The 16,539-nt window shown below is 29.5% G+C and overlaps 1 protein-coding gene across 1 annotated transcript in view; it reads right to left on the bottom strand.

Moving 5' to 3' along the window:
• Nucleotides 1-1,100: 1,100 nt before the first annotated feature.
• The window catches only part of LOC107442001 (inactive tyrosine-protein kinase transmembrane receptor ROR1), a 232,347-nt gene continuing 216,908 nt past the window's right edge, over nt 1,101-16,539 (bottom strand). The window contains exons 8-12 of the mRNA XM_071185519.1: nt 9,163-9,259; nt 8,478-8,821; nt 7,284-7,584; nt 4,926-5,269; nt 1,101-3,954 (exon numbers count right to left, since the gene is read on the bottom strand). Of these exons, the coding sequence (XP_071041620.1) occupies nt 3,203-3,954; nt 4,926-5,269; nt 7,284-7,584; nt 8,478-8,821; nt 9,163-9,259 (1,838 nt within the window). The 3' untranslated portion in view covers nt 1,101-3,202. The remainder of the gene's footprint in view (nt 3,955-4,925; nt 5,270-7,283; nt 7,585-8,477; nt 8,822-9,162; nt 9,260-16,539) is intronic.

Below are 16,539 nucleotides of genomic sequence, written 5' to 3'. Positions count from 1 at the left end.
AGAGAAATTGCTAATCTACATCAAAAGAAGTTTAAAAACACGTAAAAGAAAGTTTATAGTTATTTTAAAGTCAGTGTGAAATTTGAAATTATGTGTAACCCCAAAGATATTGCAGTTTACTAATCTAATGTAAAGTGAGATATTTTGCATCTTAATTTTACTGAAATAATGTTTTTTCCATAAAATAATATGAAAAAGAAAACTTGCTTATTTCGTGTACCCGCATTCAGGGAAAATGCGAGTTTCTCAAATGTACACTTTTTTTTGGTCTTAAGACTATGTGAACATAGATTTATACATAAGCACCATTGCAATATCTGAATATAAATAGTTTATACACATTGCATAGTCTTGAATATATGGCTATTAAAAGTTTATCGTTACTCATATTTAAACACCGTAAACACATGTTTTTTTTAAAAAAAAATCAAAAGTGCAAAATTGAAGCAACTTTTTGTTTTTATAAATTTTAAATATAACTAAAAAATAAATCTAATTTAATACATTGTTAAATAGTATTATTGAAAGTTTCGTGCATTTTACTTATCAAAAGCCGATTTAAAAATACTGTAAAAATTTATTTTATTTGAATAATACTTGCTCATACTCTAAGACAGTTATGTAAAATATTTCAAAATTGAGCGAAATTAAGTACAAAATGTAATTCATTCGGTACAAACATTCAAAATTATATTATTAACATAAGTTTTTTTTAAAAAAAATATATCTATAATAATAAAATGAGTCTCTGCGTGTATCACTCTTTCAACTCAAGAACCGTCATAAAATTTGGACAGGAGTAATTTTAGCCCCCGATTCTAAAAAATTGTTCAAACACTTAAATCTGATTGTTTGGCATAAATGTTTAAAAATGGAATTGTTTCATTGGTTTAGAAATCTCTGTTGATAATAATTAAACTGCAAACGATTCGGGTTTAAGATAACGTCTGTGATGTTTGCTAGCTTATAGCTCTCAGGAGTTTTATTCGTTATGTCAGATAAACTCAATGATGAACTTGAACGTGGTAGCATAGGCTAAGGCTCCTATACTATCAAGTCTAATTCAGGGGCTCTAGAATAGGCGGATTGCGATACCAAATTAGTATTTATAAAGCGATCCTCGTGTTAATTTTGTTTATAGTTATTCTTTTTAAACGTGTTTATATTTCAACATTCTTAAACAGCATAGCTATAATTTAAAATTCACGGAAATTGAAGGAAAAAATATGCACTGAATTGCTAAATTAATGAAGAAATAGTGCTAACACGTGTAGCAGAAACGCAAAAAATCACCATATAATTATTGACGACAATGAAGCTTGATTAATGTTGGTAATGGAAAATACTTTAAAGAAAAAGTTACTTATTGAAAAAAAAAAGAAATAGAGAAATTGATATAATTCATTTTGAAAAAGAAAAAAATACAAAAATCGCTATACAACTTTGATGCCAAAATTATTCAATTAATTTTGATAATATGAACTAAATGAAATTAAAAAATAAGTTTTGTATTGTAAAACAAAATTAACCAAGCAATGGCACTAATTCGTTTAAGATATATGTAAAAACTCGTTATGCCATTTTTGATGCTAAAGATGCTTAATTAATTTCTGTAATAGGCACATATTGAAATAAAAAATATATTATAGTACTAGAAGTCAAATTAATGGAGAAATGGTACTAATTCTTTTAGGAGAAAAGTAAAAAAACTTCATGCAATTTTTTGACGCCAATGATGCTCGAATAACTTTGGAAATAAATGCTAATTGAAATATAAATCTTTAATCATATAATCTTCATTGAAGGATAAGCTACTAAAAACGTGTTTTGCTAAATGTATTAGTTTAGTCACCGGGAAGGGAAATGAATAAAAATAAGTAAAAAAGTCATTTGATTATTTTAGCTTTATTAATTGTGTTAGTATTTGTGTTTCAATTTTCACCACCGAACAAAGAATGGGTATTATAAAGAATGAGATGAACATTTTGAATATAACATTTGATTTGAAAGGAATCCGAAGCGCTTTAAGCTGAAATTTAATATTGGTAATATTTGAAATGAATATTAAAAAATGCACGGAATTTCCAACAATTACTTCGCATAAAAATTGAAAGAATTTAAATTTTTTTAGTGTAAAATCAAAATTCTTAACTTCACTATTTTTAAACAATGATAAACAATACATTCTATGAATGAAATTATTTTGGACCATTTCTTTTTGTTCAAGCTCAGAAGAATGCTAAACTTTTAAGAACACGATGAATATTTTTTTAAAAAATGATTTCTGATATTATGAGGGTCCTTTTTTCAGTACCTTCGTTGGACTATATGTAAAATACAAGAAAGAGAAAAAATGAAATTATTACCAACAAAAATGTACAAACATGGTTGTTTTTCAAATAATTGTCTTGAAGACCCAGTTATCTGAGATAAGGTTAAATAAGTTTTGAAATTTTTTTCACTATTGTAGAGGTCATGGTATGCCTTAAAGATCTCTGTATTGTCTGAAATGCTTGCTTTCTACAGTAGTAAAGTAATCCATACTAAGTAACTATAAGTACTTTATCATATCCGCGCAACCCATGAGTCGCCACTTTGCTAGTCATATGAGAAAAGTCTAAATATGGTTTGAAAGCTTCCATTGTTAAAACATTGTAGCTTGATCTTTTAGCTTGCAAATTTTCCGTAACCATAGTAAGGCGTTAGTTTGAACCACATTAACGTGCAAGTTAAATCTTACATATGATTACACGATATCATGGTTCAACTAAATACCTCATTAAGGTTTCAGACAATTAATTCGAAATTATTATTACCGTTTACTACTGATTTTTCTGAGAATCAGGAAGTTTGATTTAACATAAAGACCACACCAATAAGGCCCCACACCAATAAGGTATGTTAAGAAACGGAAAACTAATATTCATGTTATAAGAAAAAGGGATGTTTTTCTTTAGTTTGGTCAAGACGTTAAAGATTTCTGACTAATGACAAGCTTTATGATTCAGCATGATCATTTCACAACATTAGTGGCAAATCTTTTCGAAGAGATTTTAATTCTCATTTATTTATATGTCAACTGAAAAGTTACCATGTTTGTAAACATTTGTTTGCCAATAATTTCATCATGTGTTTTCAGTCTTTCCATGGCACAACGACAGTTGAAAAAAATAACTCATTGTCAAATGAATTCATACACTTTTCACACTTGTTCACATTGATGAGTTCTATGTGCAGGTATCATTTTGGCTGACACGAAACCATTGCCAGTACCACAAAACTGGAAAGCACCATTTTGCCTTACAGTTGCTCCATTAACCAGAATATTGCCAGTTCCACAACTTAAATTAGTGGATAATGTCTTATTACTCGGACCTGTACTACTTTGGTGACTGCTATTATGAGTCAATACAGAATGACTAATGCTAAATGTTCTCTCATGCAATGTTTGTACCGAACACAATCTATTGTAGATTTCTTTGAAGTTTGGTCTGTGCGAAGGAGTGTCATGCCAGCAATCATTCATAATCGAATACACAAACGGCGGACAATATTCGGGCCTTGGAAGAAGTTGGTGCGTACAAACAAGATCTATTACTTCTTGATTGTCGCAATTAAAGTAAGGTCTTATACCATAGCTGAAAATTTCCCACAACAGAACGCCATATGACCATACATCACTTTCCGTGGTAAATGTGCCATATAACAAAGATTCTGGAGCCATCCATCGAACAGGGAGCAAAGTGTTCCGAATCCTGAAATATTCTTTCGCACAACTGTGCCTGCTGACACCAAGATCGGAAATTTTCACTAAGATATTGTCCATGAGGGAAGTTGAACCACCGGTCAGACATGATTGAGATAAGCTCGTTGGTGCTGTTTCAACGGACACGAGGCAGTTTCGAGCGGCTAAGTCACGATGAATGTATCGCTTGCTTGAAAGGTACTCCATGCCTATTGAAGCAAAAATTTAACTTAACAAACTTTTTTATAAGCAAACTGACAAAAAAATTAAAAAGTACACTAATATTTTCCATTTAATGAATTTATCATAGTAAATGCTATTAATACAAATCGATAATAAAATCAATTATGAGGGGACTAAAGGAAGAGTAGAACCAATGGTATAGATTAGATTTAAGGGAAAGAGTATGAAATGTAATTTTCATAACTTACAGATTCATGAAATTTATGATTCAACGAATTGGCTTACATTAAAAAGTAAATTTTGTTCAACCAAGGCCAGATTAAGTTATACTTGGAGTTCGCTGGGATTACACATTAGTTCTCTGAGTTCCAGTTCCAAAATTTAGCCTATGATGCTTTCTTATGCTTCAAACAGGTTTTCTACAATGCTATGTAACTTAGACACAAAATAGTGCATGTCTAAAGAAAATGCACGAGCTATTTAGATTCTTAGTGATTAGAGGAAGCATTTATGAAACAATTAATTTCACAGTTTGCATTTTTCCATAAAATTGGAGAAGATAAATGTCGTATAAAAATTCCAATCATAGTGATCTAACATTGTTGCGTTTTTGCTTTTTTAAAATTTTTTTTCTCCATTTTTTTTCACACTGTCCTGATTGTACTCATCTCCTAACGATTTAAAATGCATTCGAAATGGATTACCATCGTTTATTAAATACAGATTAATAAAATTTAAATTATGAAAACAGAGTGAAAGAAAATTTCAAAGTTTTAAAAGCTCAAAAAATTGATTTAGATGCAAAATATGTAATGTTTTAAAAGAGTTGACGCGAAAAAATAAATCATAGGAACTATCTTGCGACAAGAAAAGACAAGTCTGCATATTTCCCAGGAAAGTACTTAGATGATATATTCCTGAATTTAAAAAGGAGGTCCTATAACTAAGATTAAAAATTTTAGTTTCTGTTAATTTAAATAATATTTATTCACCTTACCTGATGCGATTTGCATTGATATTGCCAAAAAGTCTGATAATTCCAAGATTTGTGGCGTTCCGTCATCACTTCTGGCTGATACATCTGAATGTGGAGAATGAATTAATAAAAACTCGTGCAGATCGCACTGAAACATATACTCAAACAGCATGCATAAAGGTTCTTCTCTAATAGAAACAGCAACCAAGCACACAACATTGGGATGTTGCAAACTTGCAACAGTTTCGATTTCTCTGCAAAATTCTTGTCTGGTTTGCGCAGAAGATCCTTCTTTTAGAGTCTTGATCGCAACAGGAGATATTATTGTTGTCCCCGATGTTGAACGCGGATGATGCATTTCACCCCTGAAAGTAATGCATGAATTATGAGTAAGTCAAGATGAAAAGAAATTTTACAGTTTATCGCTTAACTCATTAAATTTTTTTTAATTAATTGTAAGCATTAAATTTATTCAGGCAATAAGAATTGTTTAATCATTTAGTCAGTAAGAATTAGTATTCAGTTGCATATATTAACCGGTGTGTTTAAATTTGCAAATACTTCAGAAGTTCCATCCTCAGAGAAGGTTTAGACCCCAACTAGTTTGAGATCGATGGGCACATAATAGCTTGCATGGAAAGTATGCGTAGTGAATGCTGACCAAATTTACACAATCACAATTTGTCACGATCATTCCGTTGGTTACAAAATCCTAGTTTTAACCTCCATGAACACCTGACACAAATGCGGAAAGCATTGCCTTTTTATAAGAATACTAAGGGTATAAATTTTAAAATAATAAGAATGTGAAGAAATAAAGATTAAAATTTAAAAATTAGTGTTAAAAGGAGAAAAAAATATTAATTAAATATTTTTTCAGTATTTTTGACAATGAAGCCTGGAATCTTTATAAGATCGTTAAAAGGTAGACAGATGTTTCGGACACAACATTATTGGTTATTGATACATTTGATATTCAAAATTAACTGCATCTTCGTCTATAGCAGCCTTTTCGGAAAGTTTCATGCTTAAAAACCGAAATAACAACTAAAAATGTCATGGTCAAAGTTGTAGGGAAGTTAAGCCGATTGAATAAGTAAATAAGCTTGAAAAAATTTAGATCTAATCTTTTTTTTTTATTAAAATAAGATCCCTAGGATTAAAAAAGATCTTAGATACTATAATTAATTAGTTATAATTATTAATTAAATTGTTATATCAAGAGTAACCCTTTTTTCTGACTAAAAATAAGTTTTTTTGAGACTTAAAGTTCTGAAAAAAAAACTTAAAGTTAAACGGGCATATCATTATCAGAAAAAAATTGCTATAATTGTTTTGTCAGGGGTTTAGCTTCTCAAAGATATTTTTTTTACTTATTTTTCTCCATATTTTTGCGGGAAATAATGATAATTACATAAAAACAGTAATCATGTTTATCTAAAATGATTTCATGGCTAAGTTTTTAGCTATAATAAATTATCAATTTAATTATTTAATATAACAATGATTAGCATTTTTAATTGTAAATGTAAAAAGAATTACATAATTTTAAAACAATAAACTGCGTCGTTCCAGTGCTAAAAAGCTGACTTTGAAATACATAAAATGGGTAGTTTTTATAAATTATTCATGTAGTTCTATCAATTATTTAAATTATCCAAACACAGTTTTTTCTGCGCGGAGCCGCAAACCGGTTTTCAGACGCTGAGCTGGTAGGGGGGACCAAAAAAAAATTTGTTGAACAATAATATACGTCTTTTAATAAATACAATTCGATTAAATAAAAAAATTCTCATGGCCTATGAAAATAATCATAAAAAGAAAAGCATACACGTGTCTTATAATCGAATGGATATAGTTAATTAATTAATAAAAAACTACTCAATTGTTTTTTTTTTAACATTAAATTTTCAATGATCAAAATTTTTAAAATTCAACGAAATTCTATTAGTAATTTAGTCTATAATTTGTTGCATCGTTAAAATTGCATAACCTCTTTGTTAAATAAAAAGATCAACTTAGTAAAAATTTAAACATTATTAGAAAAAAATAAAGCTTAGATTGATTTAAATTTTTGACATTGCTTTGCACACACTTTATTTTTTGCCGACTTATAAATAGCTTGTATCTAGATATTTACTTACTATGACTGATTTATACGCCAAAAAGTTCATCATACAGAATTGCTATGTAAATCTCTTATATGCACTATTTGATAGGTTAAAAATAGTTTGAGCGCAATTGCAGTTTTTTTAAAAAAAAATACTAAAATGAAAATGGATTATTTTAGATATAAATTCTCAAAGTCGAAAGTTGCATGATCAACTACGGCGAAAGTATGAGAGTTTAAAGTGAGGTTCTGTTAGAGTGTCAACTTACCGAAACACTTTTCCATAAATTCCGTCGCCAAGCTCGTGTAAAAAATGAATAGACTGTGGCGATACTTCATGGATCCCGAGAGGTATGCGGGGTAAAAACTTTTGCATTTCAATCTGTTGGGTGTGTGAGTGGCTGGAATTTTGATGATGAATGGGTATAAGCTGTGCTGAAGTACTATGAGGGGACAGTTTCGATGTGCAGGTCTTACTACGCTGTTTCTTACACCACAATCCAAAAATGCCGCCCACAAGGATAACTGCCAGCAGAGAAGGTAGCAAAATATAGAGCCAAGCATGCTCACCTAAAAAATGAATAGCTTATGTAGAAGAAATGCATCATGAAAAAAATTTTAGAGTTTAAAAGTTTGAACACTTTTTTTTTATATGAACTTGTTTTGATGCTATGCAACGAAAACTTAGAAATGGAAGTTGCAAAAATCTTGGTATAAATGTCAGAAACATCTTTTAAAATTCTGGTTTTATTTGACTTTAGACAATGTATGCTGCAAGTTATATATTTTTTACCTAATACGAAAGTAAATTGGGTAAAAAATGGAGATTTGGTATAACGATAAAAAAAGTCATCGTGACCATTATCCTTAACAATTTATCAATCTATTGCTGGATAAAGGTCGTCTCAAAGTGTTTTCAAAAATTTTGATCTCATGCTCTTCCCTTCTGATTCCCACTCTTTGTGTATTTTTCTCTCATAGTTCACAATTCTCTAATTCATAAGTGTTTAACATCATATCATGATTATTGTCGTATAAAAATTCCACTCATACACTTTGCCTGATCATTAGCGAGCTGACATTGTTGTATATTTCTTTTTTTCCATGCTGTCCTGATTGTACTCATCTCCTAAGGACTTAAAATGCATTCGAAATAGATTACCATCTTTTATTAAATACAGATTAATAAAATTTAAACTATGAAATCTGAAGATGGAACTTATTGAAACTAAGTGAAATTTTTTTCTTCTAAGTTTTAGAAGGTCAAATAATTGATTTAGATGCAAAATATGCTATGTTTTAAAGGAGTTAACGTGAAAAAATCCTAGGAACTTTCTTGTGGCAAATTACTTCTACATGTTTCCCAGGAAAGTCCCTAGATTCCTCAATTTAAAAAGGAGGTCCTTTAACTAAGATTAAAAATTTTAGTTTCTGTTAATTTAAATAATATTTATTCACCTTACCTGATGCGATTTGCATTGATATTGCCAAAAAGTCTGATAATTCCAAGATTTGTGGCGTTCCGTCATCACTTCTGGCTGATACATCTGAATGTGGAGAATGAATTAATAAAAACTCGTGCAGATCGCACTGAAACATATACTCAAACAGCATGCATAAAGGTTCTTCTCTAATAGAAACAGCAACCAAGCACACAACATTGGGATGTTGCAAACTTGCAACAGTTTCGATTTCTCTGCAAAATTCTTGTCTGGTTTGCGCAGAAGATCCTTCTTTTAGAGTTTTGATCGCAACAGGAGATATTATTGTTGTCCCCGATGTTGAACGCGGATGATGCATTTCACCCCTGAAAGTAATGCATGAATTATGAGTAAGTCAAGATGAAAAGAAATTTTACAGTTTATCGCTTAACTCATTAAATTTTTTTTAATTAATTGTAAGCATTAAATTTATTCAGGCAATAAGAATTGTTTAATCATTTAGTCAGTAAGAATTAGTATTCAGTTGCATATATTAACCGGTGTGTTTAAATTTGCAAATACTTCAGAAGTTCCATCCTCAGAGAAGGTTTAGACCCCAACTAGTTTGAGATCGATGGGCACATAATAGCTTGTCTGGAAAGTATGCGTAGTGAATGCTGACCAAATTTACACAATCACAATTTGTCACGATCATTCCGTTGGTTACAAAATCCTNGGACTCCAGCTTTGACACTGATGGGAAGATAGTGTGTGAGAAACAGGTCCCCTGTAGTTTTCTCCTCTACCCTCATAACAAGTTGCCTCTGAGAGATAAGAAGAAAATGGTAAAATATAGTTAAATAAGCTGTGATATAATATGAAAAAAACATTTTTGATAACTTTAGTACTAAAGTTTGGATTGTTTGGTAACAAATTACATGATGTGTGTAAAAAATTTTTAAAATTAGCATTACAGTTAAATAAAAACTGATTATAGTATGAATTTAGATTGATTGATTTTAAAAATTCTGTGTATCAATACAAGATCAACCAATGGCAAAATTTTAATATTTAAGCAAAAAGTCCATTAACGTTTCTGAAAAGGCTTTAACTAAATACATCTATTCATTCTGTAAATTCTCAATGTTAGGATGTAAAATGATCAAAATAATGCACCATTATTTTTCATATCCGTAAAAACAGTTTATTACTAAATTCTTCTGACAACGCACATTGGCTGAATTAAGTTGTTTTATACTCATTATTAAAGCAATAATTCAGGAAGATATAAATTTTTTTAAAGAATAAGTTTCATTTTTGACACCCGTTCCGGATTCAGCAAAATATTAGAAGTTCTATTCTAAAGTTAAGGTAAAATAACCGGCAGCAGGCTGTCTCTCTAATTAACCGTAAAGTTTACGGCAAAGAACAGTTTTTACTTTTACGGTTTTGAAACCGTTTAGAATCAATATGGTTAAAATACCGCGAGTACAAAACTAATGGTTTTTTAACCATTTAAAAACCATTTCAAAACCGTAAATAAGAAATTTAACTGAAAATTGGAGCTAGGTTTTTCGTTGGGTAGTGGATAGGAGTTAGGTTGTGTTTTATCAAATTAACAGTGGAATATGTTTCTTCACCTATCGTAAAAGATGGGAAATGCTAGACTTTTTTTATGCCAAGCAGCTTTATAGTGCTACAATCTAGTCGTGAAAGAGAGTATCGTAAGGAGCCCTGGGGCTCAAACCCACGTTTTCTCGGTCATGAGACAGACAGATTTGTTCTCTCGGCTATAATATATAACCAGATGCAAGGAACTAAGAGGCTTAATTAGGTGAGCCTAGTTGATGCGAAAAATTCTGGTTGTTTAACCGTATCAGGTGATACAACCTAATAAACGCTTTTCTCACAGTTAACAATTTTAATATTATCTTATTTATGGTTATTTCCATGTTTTGTTTGAATATGGTACGATAGCAATTAAATAAAATGTAATTTAACTATTTTTTCCGAAAAATTTCTAACAGTGTATACTAGAATAAATGAAATTAGTTATACCTACCATTTAAATTTAAGTGACTAAATTAAGTAATATTTCGTTTTATATGAGTGCCTGCATTTTTTCAAAAGTATTTGCTCGAATTCAAAATATTTTATATGTATGTAAAAATATTTAATGCAAAAGTAAATCTAATTAACTTGGTTTAACTTCGATTTTTTTTAATTATATAAAAACCTTTAGTTAATTTTCTTGCGTAAGAAATTTTACAACACTGAAAAATTATAACTATAAAATATATTATACTAGATAAATATATTAATTAAATTAATTTGTTTCATTTCATGATGTCGTTTGTTTTCTACAAAATTGAAGAAAAATATGCACTTTTTAGTCAATCATTACGAAGTTATTGCATTCAGTAAAACTAAAAATTATCATACAGGGGGGAAATGGGCAAAAGTGGGTACTAAAGGTTATTTATTTTCTAAAAAACTCTTTAAATAATTTTTTTAAAGTTTCATTGAAAGATTTTACTTAAAAAAAAACTATATATTGGAAGGTAAATTAATAATTTTGGATTTGACTTAGTCGGATAAAACTGGATACATATAGAAAGAATTAAAAAAACATAACACTTTTTTCTTATTCAAATATTTATTTATGTTAACGAGTAAATATTGTTTTAATCCGACACTGAGAAACGTGCAGGAGATTAAAAATTAAGTAATATGAGAAATATTATTTGAAATCTTCGTAATTTAAGTCAATAGATCAGATTTTAGAAAGAAAATGCTAATAAAACTGAGATAATTTTTTCTGCAATGCTACAGGGTTCTTGTGTCCCCAAATTGCAGTTCAAGCACTATATGCAACCTACCAGGAATTTCAACTTAGAGCATTGTGGAATGTTGCCACCCTCTGATAAAAAACAGGCTTTATCCAGCAATGCCATTAAATGGAAAAATAGGCCTAACATATTTCTAACAAAATGCTTTAGCGACTGAAAACAAGGCGTTGTCAGATGTTGAATTAACCTGAAACTAATCTTCAAGCAAATAGAAACTACAGTAAATAAGTAGAACAAATTAGAGCTTTTCTAATCATGCTAACAAAAAAAATTTGCATTCGTCTCCGAAGTAGTACGGTGTTTAGTTTTATGATTGATAGCAACAGTAGTTCAGCCAAAAATGCCATGTCCGGCTTTTAATTACAAACTCTCCCCTAGTCTTGTTGTCACATGACACAACGTCATGTGACAACAATCAATCAATCTAGAATCAATCGTCACGTGACAACAATTAATCAATCAATCTAGGTATTTTGATTCAGACAACTACAATTGGAAATTTTCAATGCGTTTTGCAATTTATTCTTTTTTTTTTCAAAGAAAAAGAAAGAAACATTTATATTTGTTCGTTTTGAGGAATAATTCTACTTATAAAATTATTATTCATTTTAAAAATGAGGCTTTTATATAATGTTTTAAAATAGTTCACACTTATGAATAGCTACAACGATAACTAAAATAAGATGCTTTAGTTAATTCCAAGCTTTTTAAATGTAGTTTCGTACGACATTTGGTCATGTCAAGCTTACCAGCGATTTTCCTTTTTGCATATTTAGTCAGGAAGGTGCGTTTTTTATTTGATAAGAGCACCACAAGGGTGAAAGTACGTCTTGGCTTAGAAACCCACGGATCGAGGGCAGAACCACTAATTTACAAGTCCACTTCCTTAATTTAAACATAGATCTAAAGGAGAGAAATTTTTTTCTCAGTTTCCTGTACCCATGGACCTGGTCAGCGACCGACCGCTGGACTTATGGATTTCAGAAATTTTACGAGTACGTATATCGCATGCACTCGGTAGGTCTCAGCGGTGTCAAAGATCGAACCTCAGTCCCCCTGGATCGGAGTCTGATTCTCTAGCCACTAAGCTACCACCACCAGTCTTTTTTTTATTAAATGAAAGCATAGAAGATATATTCTTAAAACAATTGAAGATAACCAATCACTCGCTGTTATAAAATTGAAAAAATATATAAATAATTATTCGAAAATTGTTGAAAGTAATTAATTATTTAAGAAAACAACAACTTAAGATAAGGTTTTAATTAAATGTGAAGTCTTACCACATATATAAATTTTTCAACGATTAATTTTAAATTATAACGTTTCCTTTAATGCTAATTAATCAAAACATTGTATTATTTAAACATTATATATTTTTTATTGTCATACACCTTGCAATAAAGAATAAAAAGCAAAGTAATTATAAATATTAGTGTTCCTTTATAATAAATTTCAATTTCAGAGGAAAATTTACCCTATGTTTTTCAGAAATTACTACAAAAAAACAATTATTTTGATGCAAACCTTTTATTTAACATGGAATCAAAATTATAAAAAATAAGGATTTTCAAGAACATAAAATACTAATAAGTACTTTGTTTCTAAACATTACTTTAGTGTGTATATTCTACGTATTTAAAGCTTGTTTAAAAAAATAACAAACTGTTAAATATGTATGACAATAATTTTTAAATTAAGAATAACGCTTGTTATTTTTACATTATAAAACGCTATTGTTACTTACATTATGTGAAGTATAAGCAATAGATAAAAAAAATCATTAACTATCACTTTAATAAATTCATTTTGAATTTAAAATCTATATTAGAAAAAAAAAATGTATTGTAAATTAAATATAGAATGAAATATACTTATCGTTTGTTTTTATTTTACTTTAAAATTTGAGTAAATGAAAGGAAACTTAAAAAAATACATTTAAAAAGAAAATAATAGTAGAATTTAATTCTTCAGTATACCTTAGAAAATATTCTTTAGCATTCATATTTATTAAGTAAGTAAGAAAATAAAATTTCGACAAAGAATAACCATTAATTTGAAACTTAATTAATATTTCTTAGAATATGTAATTTCTTTCTGAAAAAAAAATATTAGTTCCCGTTATTATAACTGAAAAGAAATATAAGTATTAATTAAATTTAAATAAAACTATCATTACAGCTAGATAATATTATAATGAAAAATATTTCACCTACGTTTTAATTAATTACATTTCCAAGAAATTACTTTAATTTTTTTCGTTACGTTTCGTTTTTTCGTAGACAAATAATATGTCATATGGTAATTCTATTTGCTTAGCTTTTATCACCTTGAAAATTCATCATAAAGTTTGATCAAAAATTAAGATATGCATGTTTTTATATTTTTTTATTTTTATTTTTTAACGAAGTGTTTTATAATGCTTAATTAATGCGAAAATGTATATTAATGTATACATTAATGAATAGATAAACTTACTTTTCTCCCATTTAAAAAATGCACCAATTTATTACTTTACTTACGGAATTTAATTAAAACTAGTTTTCAAAAACAAATTATGAGCTTATTGTCTTAAAGTAAATTTTAAAGGTATTCGAGCAGACGCCTAAGTTTAACAGAGGTATAAAATTTTATTTCCAATTAGCTTAATATAACTTTGTAAGAAAAATCTGAATTTCTAAAAAGAAATTAAAAATGAGATAGTTACAGCCAGAACTAAAAGGAAACAAGTCGACTGTTTCTAGTTACTTTAAGAACAGAAGAAAATGAATATGATAATTAAACGGTGAACTAAAAAGATGAAGTAAAATAAATCGTTTTTAGAGAAACATTATAACAGGTGGTTTAAATTTCTCTTTTCAATTTTGACATGCATTAAAACAAGATAGATAGATTCTGTTGATTCGATTTGCTTCAACAGTAAATAATTATTTTCACACATTTTGTTGTTATCCTAGACTAAAAAGTTAAAGATCTTGTCCAATTTTGTATAGAAAGGTTTCAACTCATTTGACTCGACAGTTCGATTAGGAATTTGGTTTTCACTTAATTGCGTTTACATAAAACATAAATTTATACCACAATTCCGTTTAAGAACTCCAGTGCTAAAATTTATGATTTAAAATGTCTTGATTTATTGAAAGGTCCTTGAAACTATCAGCTGTCCCCCGACTTTCGACGTCGCAATCAACAAGACTTTCAAGACTTCAGATGCTCTAGTATACATAAAATTGCTGATATATTTTATATTATATTATATTATCGTCGTTGAATAGCCGACCCAATTTTGGGATTACGACTACTAATGAACATCTTACTAACTAACGCAGATACTTTTTTACGTCGCACAAGACGGAAATAAAATTCGTCTAGTCGTCAATATAGTCAATGCACAATGCTGCACAATAGGCTATCGCAGGCGGTTTGNACGTGCATCGGTCACCATTTTACTACACGGGGAGTCTTCGGTCGGCGGGGATCGAAACCACGATCTCTTGGACATGGGCCCAGTGCCCTACCAACCAGGCTATTCCGGCCAAATTGCTGATATAGATTAATACTTAAAGAAAAATACTATGCAAAGTAATTTTTGAAGTAATTTTTAACTTATCAAAAAATAACTTGTTGCTAAGACACGCTAAATCTATCTTGTTTATCTCATCTAGATTATACTAGGTGTAATTGCGTGTCAATGTAGTGAAGATATTTCACTTTGTATATTTCGCTTTGCATATTTAATTTTGTATATTTAATTTTGAATATTTAGTTTTGTATATTTAACTTTGTATACTTTACTTCGTATATTTCATTTTGTATATTTCGCTTTGTATATTGCACTTTGTATAAATTTTCACTTTGCATCACTTAAGATCACTTTGTATATTTTCTCATCAAACAGGCATTTCAAAAATATTTAGATTCTTTGATCATTTGCTATTTTTGCATACATTACATTACCTTTTTTAGAGCTATTGACATTAATAAAACTTTAAGGAAATAATGATACAGTAAACTGCAGTGGGAAGGTCAGAAAATTAAAATATGAAAGAAAGTAATAATGAATTGAACTATTTTAAAATCAAAAAACTTTTAAAGAAGATTGCTGTTGATTGCTATGCTGCCATATTTGCGGATGTTATCTTTAAAAAATTCAGAAAAAGTTTGAAAACTTAAGGAAAGAGTGTTGGAGACAAAGGTCAGAAATCACATTTGCCTGCCATGTAAATTTTAGCAATCAAACTATTGAAACATATGTGACAAGATCAGTATTTACATACATTTAGTAATTACATATATACTCATTATTATTTCTTATGCAGTACAACTAAATGATAAACAGTGGTAGGAATATTAAACGTAAGTAGCCTATCTAAAAATTTATATTATAAATTTAGAATAAATTACAAGATGCAAGTTGTTTAATACTGTAAAACAGAAATAAATTAAAACGAAAATGAAAGCTTTTGATTTTTTCAGTAAGTAAAATGTGTCTTGAAAAGTTATTGTATAATATTGATAGAAAGTATAATATCTGGATCTATAATTGAATTAATGAAAAAATTATATTTAAAAATTTTTATTGGGAGTACAAATTAGTCCTGTCCGTTTTTTCGCGGTCAAAAATGCATTTATTTCAGAACAAAATGAATGAACAGATTAATCAAAGTATTGTCCATCGCTGGCTACTACTTTTTCCCACCTCTCAAGCAATTTTCGAATTCCATCTCGAAAAAATCTCTCGTCTTTTGAGGCTATCCTAGTTAGGAGCCAATTTTCGATTTCTGCGAAAGAAGTGAACCGGTGTCCTGCCAAATCGTGCTGCATCCGTCGGAACAACCAGTAATCAGAAGGAGCTATGTCCAGTGAATAAGGCGGGTGCGGTAAAATATCCCACTTGAGCGTTTCCAAATAATTTTTTAAGACTTTTGCGACATGAGGCCGACAGTTATCATGCAGAAAAATAACTTTGTCATGTCTTTGCTCATATTCCGGCCGTTTTTCTCATAATGCACGGATCAAACGAATCAATTGTAGCCTATACTGATCGCTTGAAATGGTATCGCCAAGTTGTAGCAGCTCATAGTATACAGCACCATTCACCATTCTTGAAACGTCGAAACCATTCCTTACATGATTTATCAGTTGGAGCATTGTCACAATAAACTTCTACAAGTATTCGAAGCGCTTCAGCTGTACTTTTCTTGCAATTAAAGAAACATAAAATCTCCCGCAAAAGGTGCTTAGTTACCGCAAAA

This window comes from Parasteatoda tepidariorum, chromosome 1, assembly GCF_043381705.1.
Source record: "Parasteatoda tepidariorum isolate YZ-2023 chromosome 1, CAS_Ptep_4.0, whole genome shotgun sequence".
NCBI lineage: Eukaryota > Metazoa > Arthropoda > Arachnida > Araneae > Theridiidae > Parasteatoda > Parasteatoda tepidariorum.
The sequence above is the reverse complement of the archived record's forward strand: the minus strand, read 5'-3'. Positions and strand labels throughout refer to the sequence as shown.